Raw genomic sequence first — 19,092 nt, 5'->3', positions numbered from 1 at the left:
TCAACAATTGAGTTAGGCAATATTTTCTACCTTCTGAAAGATACTGTAGAAAACTTGATACAAGTTCTTCCTTTAAATATTTGTCAGAAACAGTTAATCCCTTTGAGCATGGTGCTTTCTGTTTAAGTTGCCTGTTGAATTAATATCTTCTTTGTGACGCTTGACATACTATATTTTCCAAGAAGTTGGTTCATTTACTTCATTTTAATCCTCGATTATTTTAACATCCCATCTTTTATGATTAGTCCTTCATGCCTTGTCTTTCTTGTTTAGCTAGCCTGATTAGAGAATTTCTCATTTGTATTCACTTATTAATGCAATAACCTTTTTGTTTCATTTATTTTTCTCCTCTAATTTCTATTGTTGTTTTTCTTCATTTCTTTTTCTTTTTCATTCTTTATCTTTCTTTCTTTCCTGTTGCTGTTCCATTTTTAAGGTGAAAGAGTATGATTTATTGTCAGTACTTTATTTTCAGAGCTAAAAAGCTGCTTCAAACACTATTTTCACTGCATCACAAACTTGATGTTACAATGTTAAAATTTTCTCTTCAGAGTTCTTCTTTGAACTACATATTTGCTTGACATGCTTGCTTAATTTCCAAGTATCAGAATTTCAAGATTTTTACCCTATTTTCCTGTCCTTTAAAAATTAATTGCACTCAGACAGCACATAATCATTCCATTTATCTTCTTTCAACTTCCTTAGGGTATGTTGTGCGGCCTCAAAACTGATGGGTCTTGGTTAAATAGACTTAAACATAAGAATAATGTATATTCCGTTGAAAAGATATCTATAGATAAATTATATGGTTAATTAATGATGAGGTTCATTTCAGTTCTGTCATGAATGATTTTTAGTTTAGAAATATTTATTTTTTGACAGGAATATGAAAGTATCCAACTCAGAAAGAGTATTGTGCCTTTAAGTTCTACCAGGTTTTAAGGTTGCACGTCTTGAGAAACATACACAGAGTAGGCGTTGTATACTCTTGGCAAATTGTCTTCTTTCCTTACTTGAAGTCTACTCAGTCTCAATATTGCAACACACTTTCTTTTGACTAGTGTTAACACTATAGACATTTTTTCAGTTTTCTTATGTTTACTTTGTATGTCATTATACTTGAAGGTTTTTTTTTTGTAAGCAGTGTAATAGTTGGGTCATGTTTATTTTATACACCACAACAATAAAAAATTTAATTGGTATAGTTAGACCTTACAGTGCTTAGTAATTGTCTACCATATTTACTCATGGTTTTTACTCTTTGTACTTATTCTTCATGGTTTTGTCTTCTCTTGTGTGTTTTTACATGTATTTCCATTTATTCGCCACTTTCAAACTTCAGGTTAAAATAGTTCCATCTGTCATAATTTATTTGTTAATATCATGGTGTTTAGGGGAGAAAGATAATTTTCTCAGCATGATATGCATTACTAAACTCTTCCTTGTAAGTAGAACTCAGCTGGTGTGTCTTCAGTGCATCTTTTAAATTGCTCTGGCTTCTGGGTCTAATTTATTGGTTTACTTCTCAGATTCCAAGACACCTTGCTAATCTCACAACACTAAATTCAAGCCATATAATACTATCAAGGAAAGATAGAGGCAAGGGAGAGGGGAAAAGAAAAGCTGTTTGGTATGAGAGGTTCCTTCAGAAGCCCGACATTAAGTTCACAACCTTTTTTCACCTACAACAGAGATGTTTTCATATGTACCACACTCAGTGTACTATTCACCATATGCTTGTTAAGTTTGGGGGAGGAAAGCCTATCAGGAAAATAAATGTATCATCCTGCCCATCTCTTCATAAATCCTGCCTTTGTGAAAACTCAAGAGAAGCTTGTGTATTAACTTCTTAGAAAAGACCTTTCCACCTATCACCATCTTTTTCCCCCAATAAACTCCCCTCCATTAGAACCTTTTAAATCCTCAAGAAATAAGGTATTCAAACTACAAATGTTTCATTTTAAAGGCATTTTGAGAATATGGTGAAACCTACCTGTCTCCTGCCTTTTCACATTCTTAGTTAGCAAGTTGTAAAACTCTCATCAATGTACTCAAATTGACGATCTAACATAATCTTACTGTTGCTTGTTCTATGTTGTCTTTTCTTTTTTTTCTTTTTCCTGAGACAACATTTCCTTGTATAGCCTTGGTTTCCTGGATTTGCTCTGTAGATGAGGCTAGCTTCGAACAGCACTCCCTAAATGCTGGGATTAAAGGCATGCATCCCCACGCCTGGTTTCTTCTTTGTTTCATCCTTCACAATAGAGCTCTTTTCACATTTGATAGTTTTGTAGATTTTATTGAATCGGCTCAGGCATCAGGTAATGCTCTCTGGAAGTCTGGCTGTTTTCCTCACCACTGTTCTTCTGGAGCTTGGATCTGAGATATGGGTCCTTAACATCCATGCTGAATTATGTTTCTTCTGCTGAAACTAACTCACATTAATAAACTTGCCATTCATTTAACCTCAGATTATTCTGGAATTTTTCAAATAAGAAGGCAATATTTCGTCATACAACATTTTTTTTAATTGATGAGGAAAACTTGTCTAGCACGTTTTCTTCATGCTAGACAAGTGCCATACTGACACAGGACTACATTTCCAGTCCTATTAAGTTTTGGGGAGTTCTCTCTATATATTCTGAAAATGTTTTGTCCCAGCTGTAGCTTATATTTTTATTATATTTACCAACATCTTTAATTCTTTGAAAGAGCTGCTTTAAGTATCTGTCTAGTGAGTCCAATTCCTGGGTTTCAAGATCTCTTTGAATACTGTCATTTCTCTTGAAAACATACCAACCCTTTGCTCATCTTTATCTGCAATGATTTCATTCTCAGTAGGATTACGGAGACTGAGGAGATCTTACTTTCATAGGAGCTCTGAAATCAGATTCTGCTAGGCCATATTCTCTGCCATACATTTACAACAATCCAGGTAACACAAACAGGTACTTTCCCTAAACAGATTTGTACAGTGGGAAGTCAACACTTCTTTTTATTATAATTTTCTCTTTACCAAGATTATAATTTGAGAGATGTTTCTATCTAGTGTTATATTGGGTTCTTGTAAAATACCTATCCCTCCCAAACAAGAGAAAATATAGCAACTCTCCATGCCTTGTTCCACCCTTATCTCTTTTTCATATTTCCAATTTTGGGGGATAAAATTTTCTATTAATGGTAACAGCAGGAATACTAGCTATATCATATCTGAGGGCTTGTCAGCAGATGTCTTTTAGTTGTTGTTGTTCTTATGGTTGGTTGGTTGGTTTTAGCCTGCTCAAAAACCACTTTGGGTCTCTTAGGTAATACCTAAGAGTGAAGAATTACACTGCATTTAATACAGGGCTTCTTTTAAGTGTGACAGCACTAGAGCTTGTGCAATTAGAAAGGCAGAATATCAGTCTTGAGAAATAGCTCAATAGCACAGCACTTTCCTCTACCAGTATTGCCACAAAATGGAGGGAAAGATACTTATTGAAAACCAATGACTATGCAAAACAGATTTCCTGAAATCTACTGTAAACACAAGATTATATGTGAGATTCTGGTACTGTGAATCCAGGAGACTGCTACAATACAACCCTCCCTTCTCCCTCATTTTGGAGGCAATATTTTACTCTTCATTTCTGAAACAGATGTGGAATTGACTTTTAAGTCAATTCAACTTTTTACTTGTTATTATAATTTATAAGCTTTTTACATGTTGAAATGTATATATTTTCAAGACATTTTTTCTGAATAACTTTGGTGAGAGTTACACTTAATATCCTAACTTTATAACATTCTAGCTTAAGTTTTACCAATATAGTTTCAATGTCATACAAAAAGTAAGACCCCATATAGCTCTATCCCCTTCAAGTCTAAATAGTTTCAAGTTGTGCATTTATGATATGAATATACCCGATATCATATGATATACAGTAGATGTATAAATCACATACTTTTATCATAGGAAATAATAAACATTTAAAAATTGAGATTCTATATGTAATACTGGTTTTCATATTTTATGTAGCTACGTGGTCCTCAAGTTCTGTGCTTCTTTGTGTGGCCTCCAATTGCTTTTGAGTCTCTTTTTCTTTGAGCCTGAATTACTTTTTTTTTTTTTGTAGTCAATGTAGTATGAGCTTCCAAACTTTTATCCATTTGAGATGCTCATAAGCTCCTAATTTCTCCATGTTTGAATAATTTTTGCTGTATTGAAAATTGTTTGTTGACAGATTTCTCTCTCTCTCTCTCTCTCTCTCTCTCTCTCTCTCTCTCTCTCTCTCTCTCTCTCTCTCCCTCTCTCTCCACTTAGAAAATGCTGTTCCATCTCCCCTGGACTCTATAGTTGCTAATGACAAGCATGTTATTAATTGTATCGAGTGAGAATCGCTCTACATGATAAGCCATGTCTCTTTTTCTTTTCATGATCTGTTTTGTCTTTCAACAATTGATAGTGCATTTTTGTGTAACTCTTAGCTAGCCTTTCTGGATCCCTCTGCTTATGCTCTTGGGCATAGAGAGTTGTCTCTTTAATCAAACCTGGAAATCTCGTGGCCACCCTAACTTCAATTACTCTTCCTGCCCTTTCTTTCACCTGCTTTCTGGGATTTCCAACGTAGACATTAGTATGCTTGGTAGTTTATCATAGACCACTCGGGGTGCTCGCTTTTTTTCTGATGCTGAGACTTGATCATTTATTTGCTCTTCAAGCCCACTGATTCTTATATCCATTCAGATCTGAGGGTGAAACCCACTAATGGATTTTTTTTCATGTTAATACTTTTCAGTTCCTGAATTTGTTTAACTTCATTTTCTAATTTATATCTCATTCCTCATATTCTCTGTTCTCTTGGTTTTCTTTAATTCTTTGTATATTATTTTCTTTTGATCTTTAAGCATAATTTAGACTGTTTATTTTATTATTACTGAGGGAGGTGTGTATGCCATGGTGCCCATTTGTAAGTGAGGGGACAACTTTGTGTAGCTCTCTCCTTGAACCTTTATATGGGTTCTGGAGCTCAAAGTCAGGTTACCAGGGCCTAGGCAACAAGTCCCTTGACCAGCTGAGCTAATTAAAAACTTTTTTTTTTGGTCAAGTCAAGCCCAATGTCTGTGCTCCTTTAATCCTTCCAAGGGAGGGCTACTTTGATGGTATTGATTCTCTGTACACTCCATAAATTTTTGTTTAAAGCTGTATATTTTCAATATTTTATATAACTGTGGGATTAGATTCATTTCTGCCTCCACATTTTTTAATGCTATAGACTATAACTGATGTTTACTGACTCCTAAACTATTTTTTGGGAAGCTATGTGTGGTCTTTTAAGTCCCTGTGCCTTTCATTTATGTTCAGTTCATTATGACAGACTTCCCTGAAGGAACCAGAGAGGTGTAAGTGGGCGGGCAGGACTCTTCCAGCTTTTGCAAATTAACTGGACTGGAATTTTCCTTCAATATTTAGACAGACTATTTACAATCCTGTCTTTGCTTTCACTTGTAGCTTGAGGTGAGCATAGAAATCTGCCATAGGTAATGGTTTGTAGTGCTGTCAGGGCTTTTCTTAGCATCCAGCCCTGTACATGTTTTGTATCTTCTTTAGTGTATACAGTTAACCTAAAATGCTCTTAACTTCCAGGGAAACTTTCTGCAGATTGTCTTCTGCAGCTTTCAGGTGTATGCTTCAACCACTGATCTTTCCCCAAGTCACCATAACTGCCCTGAATGCGTTACGACGTTTGCAAGTAATGTCCACTATTTTTCATACTGAGTAAACTCAGAATTAGGTTTTAAAAAACAAACAAACAAACAAACCAGTCACTTTACACCAGTCTTTCAGGCTTCCCCCAAACAATAAGAACAACAATATTTCTTTTAGAACAAGGTCTGTACTGCTCCTCCAGAAACAAAGGCTCCTCCCTACGTGTAACATGGTCTTCCATCTCCAACACTGCCACCAAACCGAAGTGGAAAGAGGGAAGCGTATGCAAGGACAAGTTAAAATGTCACAAGTTCGTATCATTTGTGGCAGAAACTTGTTCTGTCCTTCCATCATGTGGGTCCCAGAGGTTGAACGGCGGTTGTCAGTCTTGGCAGCAAGTACCTTTACCCACTGAGCCGTCTTGCTCAATGCACCCCTACTCCTTTTTAATGGGCTCTTTCTGTCATGCTCCCTTGGTTGCTGTAAATCACTGCCTGCTTCCCAGAATTAATCACTGACATTAATTCTGAGTTTCTATGAAAATATTTCTGTGGAGAGTGGGACCTTACTTTTCTTGACACTGCTTTGCATTCTCACTCTTTTGACAGAGCTTCTTAAGCCTCTTCTGGCCTTTTGCACCTAAAGGCTGGGCAGGTTCTCTCATGGGTAATTTCTAGGTTATAGTATTCTGCCTACTGTCAAGGGGTGGATTGTATATGGTTTTATTTTGTTGTTACTGTTGTTGAGGTTGCTTGATCTGATTTTTTAGGATAAGTGAGGAGATTTGAAGTCGGGGGTGGGGGGGATAGTATGCCGTTATTCCCCAAACCTTCCTGGAAGCCTTTAAAATTTATGGTTTTTCACATATGGATTTTCTCATTCCTGATCTCTACAGCTATTTTCCCTACTAATGCCACCATGTTTGTCCTTGGTGTGTGTGTGTGTGTGTGTGTGTGTGTGTGTGTGTGTGTGTGTGTGTGTATTAATTTTTTTTGAGATAGGGTTTCTGTATAGCCCTAACTGTCCTGGAACTCATTCTGTAGACCAGATTCGCCTTCTACATCTGCCTGCCTCTGCTTCCCAAGTGCTGCGATCACAGGCATGTGCCACCACCACAAGCTTCTTTGGGTTTTGTTGTTGTTTGTTTTGGCTTTTGGTGGTTCCCCTCCACTCTTCACTCACTTCCCAATTCTTCCTGGCTTTCCTTTGCTACACTCTGTACATAGCAGCCCAAAAAATCCTTTTGATAAAAAGTGTACCATGCTATTTTCATTCTTAAATGCTTTATCCCCGTCCTATCACACTTTCTTGGCCTAGTTTCATGTACACAGAATAAAAACAAACTTATACCAGTCCCTCCCTAAGAGAGTGCTTTAGTGAGCAGCTGGAAATCAGCTTACAACACTCAGTAGAGTTCTACCAGTGATGTGGAGCTGGAGTATCGACTGCCACTGAAAGCTTGCTCTGAGAAGTTCCTTTCCATTGCCTTTAGCCTACCTTGTATGCAGTAAAACAAGGCCCTGGAGTCATACAGGCATTTCTTATATTAAGAAGTATTTGATATGAAGAGGACATGAATGCTAAAAGTTATACATGTGTGAGGACCCATACTGCCTGTGTGTCCTCAAAACCAGGGCTGTTTTCTTTCCCTCTCTGTTCTTTGTGTGTGCCACACAGCAGGGCTTCCATGGTGGTTTAATGAGCTGTCTGTACAGCAAAGTCTTCACTCTCAAGCCATTTAAGTTTAGTCATATGCCCTTCTGCTCTTTAAAACAGGCTGTTTCCTAACTAAGCAGCATCCTCATTTCTACATAGTTTCTGATTATTCTTGAAAATGCCTCCAAGATGGACCAGTTTGATTGTTGGGTCTAGTTTGCCAATGTTGAGCCAAGGTCTACAGAGTCACACTGCACTAATGCTGCCACACCTTTGCATGGTGTTCATGCTGAGGAGGTCAAAGAAGAGAGTTTCCCCCGGCCCCTCCCTGCCAGGGGCTCTTTGCCTTCCCTCCTCCTGCTTCCAGTCCTTCTGCAGCCAGCAAGGGTGGGGGAGCCAGTTTGAGCTGATTACTTTTGACATCAGTTGTTAACATAATTTTGACATTAAGCTTCCCCTTAGCTCTAGGGTGATTCTGACTGTGTCCAGGCTCTGGCTGGAGGAACCATGGGGAGCCTCTGGGGCCCCAGATCTGGCCTCGCTGGAGGCAGCCTGGGAAGGGACCTGTGTTTCTCAGGCACACGCCCTCCAGGCCTGGGGGTGGGGCCCCAGCAGATGTCTGGATTTGGTAGCCAGGGCCTGGAGCCGGATGCTGAGAATGAGGCCTGCAACTCATTTCCCCATTAAACATTCTGAGAACATCTGCACCAGTTTCCAAGGCTTCTCCTTAATTGCTTTGATTATTGTGTGAAGTTAAGAACTGGCACATTTCCGTGATGTTGTGATGAAGGTGAAAAGATCGCTCTTAATTAGATTAAAAACATTTTTTTCTTCCTGTGTAATTTCTCCTTGAAAATCAAGGCCACTTTTTTGTTTTCTTCATCCAAAGACCTCCAGAAACTTTCCTCCCCACCTCTCCAGAGGTTTCTGGGGAATGTCCTGTGAGCTCAACTTTGGAGAAGATAGTGCTTAACCCAGATTCCATTGTATATTAAAGTTTCCTGGGGCTGCTCTTGCTGCCTGGAACCTTCCCTTGCAAATGTGTCTTGGGAGACCTGGACAGTGACTTCTTGCAGCATGGAAAGCTGGGTGGACTGATTTAGTTATGTAGGCAGCTGTGCTGCTCCCTCTCGGCTTCCTGGGCTCACTTTGGGCTGGCGCTGTCATGGCCTGTCCTCTCTAGCACCTAACTATTCAGACCCCACCCTTGGACCCACAGAATCATTTCCATTTACTCTGAGATTTATGTGTTCAGCCTGTTATCTCCATTATGAGAAAAGGCATTCAGGGCAAAGTCTCCAGTACTATGAACCCTGAAGTTGTACAAAGCCCAGCATTGTTCCTAGGATTTCTGGGGATTCTACAGGTCATCTTCAGCTGTCATGTCACTGTCCATCTCAAGTCAAATATATCCTGCAATCTTTGCTTGAACACAAAATACAACATGCTCTGTAATGTGCTGCAAACACAGGGTATGGAGAAAACGCTGAAAGCGAGTTTGTGTTATAACAGTAGAAAGTCAGTGCACAGCTAGAAGAAGCCCTTTTCTGAGTGTTTCCTGGCCAGTGCAGAGATAAAGCCAGGGCACCTGACCACATTTTTCTGGCTCACCTTTTTCCTCCCTGTCCTCTACTCTGAAAAGCTTAACATGGCTGTCTTGGGATGGTTACTGTTTGTGCTTGTTTCTTTGTTTTGTAAATCTGGCCTTACCCTGAGACCTGTCTCCCCAGACTGATATCTTTACCCCTAACTATGTATTCCCAAGAGCTCTTGGTAACAAATGACAGAACCTAATTCGATCTAGAAAAGGACAAATGGGACAGTTTTCTGGCCTATGAATCTGAACCCAGCTGTTCCCGCCACAGCTGGACCTAATACAGTGATGCTCTTTCTCTCTTTCCCCTTCTACCCTGTCCCTTTTTGTTCTTTCCCTCACTTTCTACCTATAAATGCATACATTACTATATACATGTGTCCTTAAGCAGCCATCTTCCAATGAGTATAAGGTGACCACCAGCCTATATCGACCAGGAAAAAGAGGGCACAGAGTCCTTCCCAGTGATCCCTGCTGCAGGCTCTGACTAGGCTCTTGTTGCTCCCAACCAAAGCACGAGACATGCTCATATGTGTAACGATGTCACTGAGGCTGTGGCCCAGCCACAAAGCCCCCTCTGGAAATAGCCAATGGACTCCCAAATCTTACTCACTGGGGAGTAGGAAAAGAGGACCTGTCTAAGGAAGAGTCAGCGAGCTATTTCCAGAAGCCAGGTCTGGCTGCAGGGTATGCAAAAACAACAGGTGTCCACTCAAGCAAGGTATTTTCCTAAGCGGAACTGGGTACCAGCTGTGAATATACATTTACACTGCACTCCTCGCCTTGTTCCTGGCAGCTGTTGTGGGAATGGCTTATACTTTCTGTCCTTGTCTCTTACTTCTCGCCTCTGAGTGGAGACACAGGTGGTGGTGGGTCGGGTCTGGCTCAGGGTCTGTGAGCAGGGCATGGGGCAGCTGGCACAGGCCGTGGGGCTGCAGCTCAGCAATGTCACGCAGGGGATGGATGCAGCTGTCCAGATGCCCTAGGGAGGGCTTTTTCCTTCATGGTGCAGGATCCACAGGGCTTTGGCAAATCCACCAAGTCGGGGAAATTGATTGAGGGGGATAGAGAAAGGGCCTCTTCTGGGGGGGTACAGGGGGGACACATAAGGCAGCTTGTTTACTCCAATGGAGTGAGCTGGCTCAGGGGACTTGCCTGTGCCAGGCACCGGAGGTGACATGGGGGAGGAAGAAAGCAAGGTTCCTGTGCTGAGGGCCAGGCACACATAAGCCCCACGGCAATTGAGGGGACAATCTCCAGAGCCTTGGGAAGCTTGTAGAGGAAGGCAGATTAGGTTACATCTAGGAGATTAGGCAGGATTGTGATCAGTTAGGAGGAGGAGGAGGAGGAGGGCAGGGGTGAGCAGCTGGGTGAAGTTACTGACACCAGCAAGTCTCAGCAGAGGGCAGTGGGCAGGAGGGTGGCTTGGGGGCCTTACGGAGAGTTGGACTTAGAATGCTCAAATGCTGACCTGGTGTGCAGAGGGCAAGTCTGGGAGCTCAGTGCGGGGAAATGAGGCCGGGAAATGGAAGGTCTTGGAGAACTTGGGAAGAAAGAGCTCTGTGTCATTGAGTCTTTGGGGGCATCTTAAGGAGAGACTGGAGGAGTTAGGTGCAGAAGGACACTCTGATACATTGTGCTAACACCAGAATGATGGGTACAAGGCAAATACAGGAGGCTTGCACAAACTAATATTTTCTGACTTCTAAATGTATCATTCATTCAAAATAGAAAATACATATATACTATAAGGAAGGAAATGAAAATCATCTGAAGTCCTTTAATCCACAGGCAAACACATCACATTTTGATCTATTTCCTTCTAGCCTTTTTTTTGCACTGCTTAAGTAAAATGCAAGCCACCCTAATGAGTAGGCCCTCTGGCTGAGAAGGAAGATGCTGCGTACAGTGTGGTTTTGGTTCTCTTGAGAGAGGGTGAAACTTGGCAGTGGGTAGCCCCAGCTGGGGCAGTTGCCACGCCTGAGGCTACATTCGCCATTCCAGACCTCCCATTTTCCTAGAAAACAAAATTGTTTTGTTCTGCCCTGCACACTTAGGTCCAGATTCTGGCTCTGACAAGACAGAAGCAGCCAAGGAATGAAAGCATCAAAAACTGGGACCGTTTTAGGAAAATGTGACTTCACTGTCACTAGGAAAGAAATGGTACTTTCCCTCCAAGACCAGGTATTCTGACAATGGTTGGTTCAGCGGAGAACACCTGACATTGTTCTAGAGTCTTCTATGCAGGGTCTTAGTGGCTAGCTGACCCTTGCCGCACTCACTATAGTCTCACAGTTTGCTCTGCAGTAGAGCTTTCCTTTCATATCTTTATGAAAGACCAACTCTGGGCTCTTCAGAGATGGAGGTAACCAATAGGGCCTCTTAGAACACCATACTTGCCCCAGGTTCTTGCCTAAAAGGAGTACAACCAGTGTATGTAAGTTGAAATCCTGCCCTCCGCACTCTCTTCCAGAATCTTTGAGGTGTCTGATCTGGCTGTGAGTACAGATCCATGCAGTTTCCCCACAGAAAGGAAGGCACCCCCCACAGTCTCTGAAGCATGCCTAGCAGACACCAGTCTCTCCTTTTGACTTGGAAAAACAACTGTGCTGAGCCCCTCTCTGACCCTCATCACAGGGGCCCCATGAACCCTTCCCAGGATTAAACTAAAGAGTCCACATTCCTCTCTGGCAGGTGCAGGCCCCACCCGCTCTGGACAGCCAACTGATGTGCACATTTTAATTTCCTAATACCGGGACTGAGCCTTTCTCAGGAGTTGAGTGGCTCACCCTGGGCCCTCAGGCTTGGAGACGGCACTTGTCATTCTGGGTGTGTAAAACACAGCGCCCTCCTTCAGCCACCTCTTTGCTGCTCCTTTCTTCTGTGTACAGTGATACAAGCATTGAAATATGTATTTGTGTTCTTTTTCTTTCTTTTTTTTTCCCCCAAAAGAACATTTGAATCCTGGATGAAGTTTTAGCTATGACATGACAAGTGTATAATATAACCCAGTGCACTTGAATCTCAGCCCTGAGACTCTAAAATGGGAGCGGTTACACACTCCCAGACCTGTGGGCCGCTTCATGTGCACACATGCCTCAAGGGTTCCTGGTCTTTCCCTGGTCTCTCTGAGGATGTCACAGGCTCAGAGCCCTTTACTTGAGCCCTTCTCCCAGCTATGACTAAGTAATGTCTGTGTAGTTTCCTGCTGGAAGTCTGCCGCTGGCCCCCGTGGGCCATGAGCTCCTGAGTTTGTTTACATTTCCCTGATTGCTAGTCAGGCACAACACCTTTCCATAAGCTCATCAGGCTTTTGGATTCTTCTCTCATTTGCGGGGGTAGGGGTTGGGGGGGGTTGTCTTGCTTATTTTTCAGTTAGGCCATTTTTGTCACTGCTAGGGAATTAAACCTAAGGTCCTATGCATAGTAGGAGAGCGCTCTGCCACTGAGCTACCTCTAGATCTCTTGTTACTCTTTGAGATAAGGTCCTGCTCTTTGAGAGTAGTCCTGACCTATGGTTGATCAGGCAAGGTCTTAACCTCAACAGTCCCTCTGCTTTAGCCTCCCAAGTAGCTAAGATTACAGACCTGCACCAACAGGCCTAGCTGTTTTTCATATCGATTTACTCAATGTTTTATATGTTTTGTTTTGTTTTTTATTCTCTTTTTTTACCATTTAAAATGTATTTGGCTATTTAAGCTTTGACTCTGAATGTAGTCAACTTGGTACTTTCCTTTTTGATTATTGCTTCTTAGTTGTCCTAGCCCTGACACCATGAAGATATTCTTCTAGATTCAGTCATCTGGGCCCCTTTGTTTTACTTGTCATAATCCCCTGAATGAATTTTTAATGTATGGTGTGAGAAAATTAAGGGCGCAATTTAGTGTTTTCCCCATGTGAATTTTCAATTGTCCTTGAATGTTTTATTTAAAAGACCAGCTCATAATAAACAGGTCTTTGATACACTGCAAGTGTTCATGTGTAGGGCTATTTCGTAACACCCAGCCCTTCCCACTAACCAGGTAAGTACGTTGAAACAGTACCACACCATGCTAATGACCACTCCTTAGAAGTACTTTGTGTTTGGTAAGCAAATTAGCCGCCCTGTTCTTCAAGAATATTACTTTCCTCTGGTCTTTTACACTTCCAAATAAAATTTAGAATCCATTTGTCAAGGTATTCACATGCAAACATTAGGATTTTCATTAAGGTTAGGAAGAATTTTTTCAGAATTGAATATTTTATCAATGGAATAAAGGCAATTTTCAGTTTGCCAGTGTCTCTATTTAAAGTTGTGTGCATTTCTTCATAGTTTTAATCTATCTTTATATACTTAAGATTCTTTTCTACTACTCTGCCTTTCACTCTTAATTTGTGTGTTATTTGCATATATTACATATACTTAGAAAAGCAAAAATAGTTGTACCATGTACCTTTTACTGCACTACCCTACATAACCACGTTACATTGAAGCAAAAAAAAAAAAATTAACATTGATACAACACTGATGACCTATAGTTTAGTCATTTCCCGGTTTAACTACTTCATGCTCAGAGAGCCTGTCCAATATCTGCCTTTGCACTCATTCATTGGGTCCTTAGTGCCCTATGACCCACAGCTGCAGCTTTACAGTACTGTTACTGGACTTGCCCCTTTTGAAGAATATTCATCATATGTCAGTGCTACACTAGGTCTTGGGTCTGTCTAAGGCTTTTACAAAATGAGAATAAGGTTACAGGTTTGGTGAATGTCATGAAAGCAAGATGCTTTTCTTGTTTTCTTCCATCAACGTGGAATGTCGCTGGTGGTGTTAACTTTGAGTGCCACGGTTAAGCAGCTCAGGGACTGACCTCCAGCTTCTTGTTTATTCTACCTAGTCATTAAGAACAAGTCACCAGATGTAGCCGGCACTCAGGGAATAAGGAATTTCATTCTATCTCTTGTAGGAGAGTATCAGAGACTCTGTGAGTGTGTTAAAATCACTAAAGCAATTAAAATTTATTTTGGGACTAAGGATGTAGCTTAGTGGCAGAATGCTTGTCTAGCATGCATGAAGCCCTGGATTCAATCAATGTCACTGGAAAAAAAAATAGGAAGACTTTGAAGTTTCTACTTAAGATTTCACCTCCTAATTTTAGCATTCATCCATGGCTCTCCTGAAGCAAGAATTTCTATGGTATACTTCTGGCTACTCATTCCTTCTACACTTACAGGAAATATTCTGTAAGAAAGCTCCTCGTCTCTTTTTCAGTTATTTGTTTATAAATATGGGCATGACATGGCAATTTGTGTTTTTGAGGTATAATCAAGTATTACTGTTTTGTCACTCAACTCTTTCTATCTTGGGCCACTTGCACATGAGCCCTTTGATATACACCTTCTATTTGCTTCCTCTCAGGTTCCTCTTGTAGCTTCCCCGTCCTAGCCCCACAAGTGTCTATTCTCCTAAAGATCCATATCTGCCTTTACAGTAGAACTAGCAGTGATATAAAATGTGACCGAGGCCCTGAATGTGTTCTTTGACACAGAAGGATCACTGTTTACATCTCCTCTCAACAGGCAGAACAAGGAAATATGTATGTCCATAACTGAAGTCTATACATAGCCATGTTTCGTTATATGTGTCTATATGTGGCTAACCCTGAGTTTATACTGTTTCTGACTAAAGTTTATCCTTATTTTGTCCTCAGCCCCCATTTTCTAATATAGTTACTGCTTTGTATAACCCTTGATATGTAGTACCCCTGTATGAAACAAACTCATATACAGAAATATTGCTGATGACAGTATTTTTTTTTCGTTAGTAGTTTAGTACCCAGTCCGTTCTTTTTCAAAGCAACTTAAGTCAGTTCCTTTCCCCGTTCTCTTTTCAATGCCCTGTCGTGTATTTGTAACATGGAATCTACTCACCATGCTCTCTATCTTCTATCCCAAGGACCTCCAATATTCTGGCTGATTGCTGGACATTATTCCATCGCATGGGTGGAGCAGATGTACCACAATTTGTTTATTCATTTTGCCGTTGAAAAGACATCTTTGTTGTTACTTGTTTGCTGCAACCAGAGGTGAAATCACTATATATCGTTGAGTGCCAGTTTTTGTGAACATAAATATTCCGTACAGCGGGGTCATATTCCATATGTATGTTTATAAGAGACTATGATGGTTGTTCTTCAAAGCCGCTGTGCCACTTTGCACTCCCACCAGCAGCACACGTGAGCTGCAGTCATCCGGCCTCCCCTGAGCGCTCGCTGTTACAAGGGTTTAATTTTATGTTGTATCCATTTTCATGACACCTTTCAGTGTTATCTCACTGTGGCTTTAATTTTTACTTCCATAAGTCCATGGGCTTTAGGTGTGTTTATTTGTGATCCACTTTTTAAGATGGGTTATTTGCTTCATTGTTGTCAAACTGTGATCATTCTTAATATGCTCTGGATACAAGCACTTGATTCCGCAGTGATACGCAGCAAATCTGTGACTGGTCTCATTGCCTTCAGAAAGCAAAGGGTTTTAACAGTAATTAAGCCTGTTACTCCTTGCTTCTTTTGCTGCTTGGCAGAGTGTACTTGTTGCAGAAATAATTCATTTGTTTCTAATTATGATGAAGTTGATCTTTTTCCCTCTTTCAGATTAAATCTTCAGTGTTGTATCTCAACTCACTTTCAAATCTAAAGTTGTAGGGATTTTTAGTTGAATAAATTTCAAATTTTTTTTAGTTGTATGTTCTATTTCAGATTTTTAAAAAGATTACCTATAGTATTCTTGAATTTCCATTTTATGACTATTGAACATCTCTTGCATTATGAATAAATGTTTAGTGTGTTATGTGAAGTGTGTTAAAATTTATACATACAGATGTATGCCCCCATTTGTATGTTTATATTGGAAATAAATGTAAAAGACTGCTGTAATAAATGTGGGAAACCCAGCTGTATCACTGTAAAAAACAAGATAGTCTATGATAAAAAAACAAAACCAAACCACAGTGTTAAAAGGCCAAACATACACTAAGAGAGATATTCACGCTTCATGTTATACAAGGCTGTTGTCTCCAATGAATTAAAAGTTTCCTTTTAAATGCCAAGCAAAAGATCAAAAATTCAAGCGACACCACATGCTGGCGAGGATGTGGGGAGAAAGGAACACTCCTTCATTGCTGGTGGGAATGCAAACTAGTACAACCACTTTGGAAATCTATCTGGTGCTATCTCAGAAAAATGGGAATAGGGCTTCCTCAAGACCCAGCTATTCCACTCTTTGGAATATACCCAGAAGATGCTCCAGCACACAACAAGAAAATTTGTTCAACCATGTTCATAGCAGCCTTATTCAAATAGCCAGAACATGGAAACAGCCTAAGTGTCCCTCAATAGAAGAATGGATAAAGAAACAGTGGTACATATACACTATGGAATACTATTCAGCTATTAAAAACAAGGAATTCCTGAAATTTGTGGATAAATGGATTGAGCTAGAAATGATCATAATGAGTGAGTTAACCCAGAAGCAGAAAGACTCAAATGGTATATACTCACTTATATCTGCATATTAGCCCAAGGGGCATGTCCCATGAAAGCCTTCACTTACCAGGAAACTGAGACAGAAGGGAAGACATTCTAGTGGGACTCTAGATGAGAGAATCATGGGAGAATGGCAAAGTAGAAGGATCCAGAGGGTCCTAGAAGCCTACAAGTAGAACATTATGATAGGCAGATTTGGGCACAGGGGTCCCGCTCAAACTAAGGCACCAGCCAAGGACAATACAGGCAGTAAACCTTAAACCCCTACCCAGATCTAGACAATGGACAGAACACTCTCCACAGTAGAGTGGAGAGTGGGATATTACTTTCTCACATACTCTGGTGCCTCACCTTTGACCATGTCTCCTGGAGGGGGAGACCTGGTGGCACTCAGAGGAAGGACAGCAGGTTACCAAGAAGAGACTTGATACCCTATGAACATATACAGGGGGAGGTAATCCCCCTCAGGAACAGTCATAGGGGAGGGGAATAAGGGGAAAATGGGAGGGAGGGAAGAATGGGAGGATACAAGGGATGGGATAACCATTGAGATGTTAAAAGAATAAATTAATAAAGGAGAAAAAATGTAAAAAAAATATAAATAAATGAATGAATAAATAAATAAATAAATAAATAAATAAATGCCAAGCAAAGACTACGAACAGGCAATTCTTCAAGAATCCCAAACAAGCCAAAAAGCAATTAGTGAAGATGGAAATGAGAAAGCCATCCCCTCCCCAAGGCCCACGGCCATTGTAGAGGAAGGCGTAGAAAGTCTCCAAGAGCCAGGAACAGAAAAGGGCTAGAACAAAACTAACTTCTGGACACGGCAGGACGGCTGCATGATTGCCTACACAAGACCAACCCAGCCAACAGTCTCTCACTGAGTAGAAGTAGAGGCTCTTGATAAGCTATGGACATGTAATGGCTCCTGGGGAGGGAGAGTCAGTTTTTTCTTTAACAGTCTAGCTCCTGGTAGATCAACCATACTCCACCAGCCCCAACCTACAAGTATGTATACGGACAGCACAAATTGAAGGTGATGTGTTACCAAACTTTAAAACAAGAGAATACAAAGTTGGGGGTTAGGAGGTAGATGGGGGTGGATCTGGGAGGAGAAACGGTGAATGTGACCAAATTTCATTGTGTGAAATTCTCAAAGAACAAATAGCAATTTCTAAAATGAGAAAAACCTCAATGTTTAACCAACGCTTTACAGGCCAAGCAAAGTTGGAGGGGAGGAATAGTTGCTATAACTGCGCAGAAGAACAATCCAAAAGCACTTATTAGCATTACCACAGGCATGCCATCTCACTGACCCTGAGTGTCAGCAGCTTTTAACAGTAAAGATGGATATTACATCACTGTCTGATTGTCATAAAACTTCGAGATTGAATGTCCATAAATATGAGTAAGTTAATTGTGGTAGATCTAAACTATGGGCTGTTATGCTGCTAAAATGATCTTCAGGTGCATAGCTGCATACCTGGAGAAAAGGATGTCACGGGACAGTAAGAAAAGCTGACAAGAACAGAGGTTCGAACATCACTTATGTGCTACTCATGATGAGAAAAGTCAGGCAAGAGCCAGGGACCTGGCTGGCAGGTGACACCTGTGACTGGGGACCACTGTGATTTTGCATTATCCCACTCATCAGAAGTATTCGCTCCCTCTACATTAAACACTTTAAATGAAGAGTGAGTTGAGAGCAGACATTGCTAAGCTGGAAATGCTGTAAAGACTGGCCAAGGGGGCTGGAGGGATGGCTCAGAGGTTAAGAGCACTGGCTGCTCTTCCAAAGGTCCCGAGTTCAATTCCCAGCAACCACATGGTGGCTCACAACCATCTATAATGAGATCTGGTGCCCTCTTCTGGTGTACATGCAGGCAAAACACTGTATATATGATAAATAAATAAATCTTAAAAAAAAAAAAAAAAAGACTGGCCAGGATCAGTCTCCTGAGCTATATGAAGCTAGCTACTGGGACAGTTGGGAGGCCTCCTTCAAAAACTACCTGGTTAATATAGCATCATGGCCAGAGCAAGGAAATCAGCCCTGTGGTTCCTGACAGGCAGAGGTACTAGCACACTTTGTTGCCCACTGATCCATCAGTGTATGAGTGTGAGCAGCACAGTACTGGGGATCCGTGCTTCGATTTGTTCTTGGCGCAAATGTTTTGGGTGAAGCTGGTGAGAGGCTCAGAATAGAGCCTAAGATAGGGCAAGGTCCTGAGTTCCAGAGAGCAGCCCCACGGTAATTTCCAGACTGAGGACAATGTACCAGTTTTTATTGTTTAATCTGGGTTGTTGACACCCTAGGTACCTGGAGACCAATCTGAACACACATTCCCCTGTTCCACTCCACTCAATGTAAACCTGACAGATGAAGCTGAAACATCTAAACTTTGTCCCCAATCTCACCTGACCTGTCCAGCTCTGGGGCCCCTTCGTGAGAACGAGTTTCTACTGAAGTGTAATGAGCTGTCCCCATACTTTCTTCGCAGTAAGGAAGAGCCCTACACTGCTGGAAGTAAGCACACCCCATTTCTTGAGAACAAACAGCTTTGCTGAGGACCTGGACCTGGAAGGGGAGACGCTGCTGACCCCCATCACCCATGTGTCACAGTGAG

At 41.1% G+C, this 19,092-nt stretch overlaps 1 protein-coding gene across 2 annotated transcripts in view; it reads left to right on the top strand.

Annotated features, from left to right (window-relative positions):
* The window catches only part of KCNQ1 (potassium voltage-gated channel subfamily Q member 1), a 321,454-nt gene that overhangs the window by 134,779 nt on the left and 167,583 nt on the right, over positions 1-19,092 (top strand). For both annotated transcript variants that reach the window (XM_084770356.1, XM_084770357.1), the window contains one exon: positions 18,967-19,087. In XM_084770356.1, coding sequence (XP_084626482.1) covers positions 18,967-19,087 — 121 coding nt within the window. The remainder of the gene's footprint in view (positions 1-18,966; positions 19,088-19,092) is intronic.

Source organism: Acomys minous (genome assembly GCF_964271855.1).
Source record: "Acomys minous genome assembly, chromosome: 2".
In the NCBI taxonomy this organism is placed as follows: domain Eukaryota; kingdom Metazoa; phylum Chordata; class Mammalia; order Rodentia; family Muridae; genus Acomys; species Acomys minous.
The sequence above is the reverse complement of the archived record's forward strand: the minus strand, read 5'-3'. Positions and strand labels throughout refer to the sequence as shown.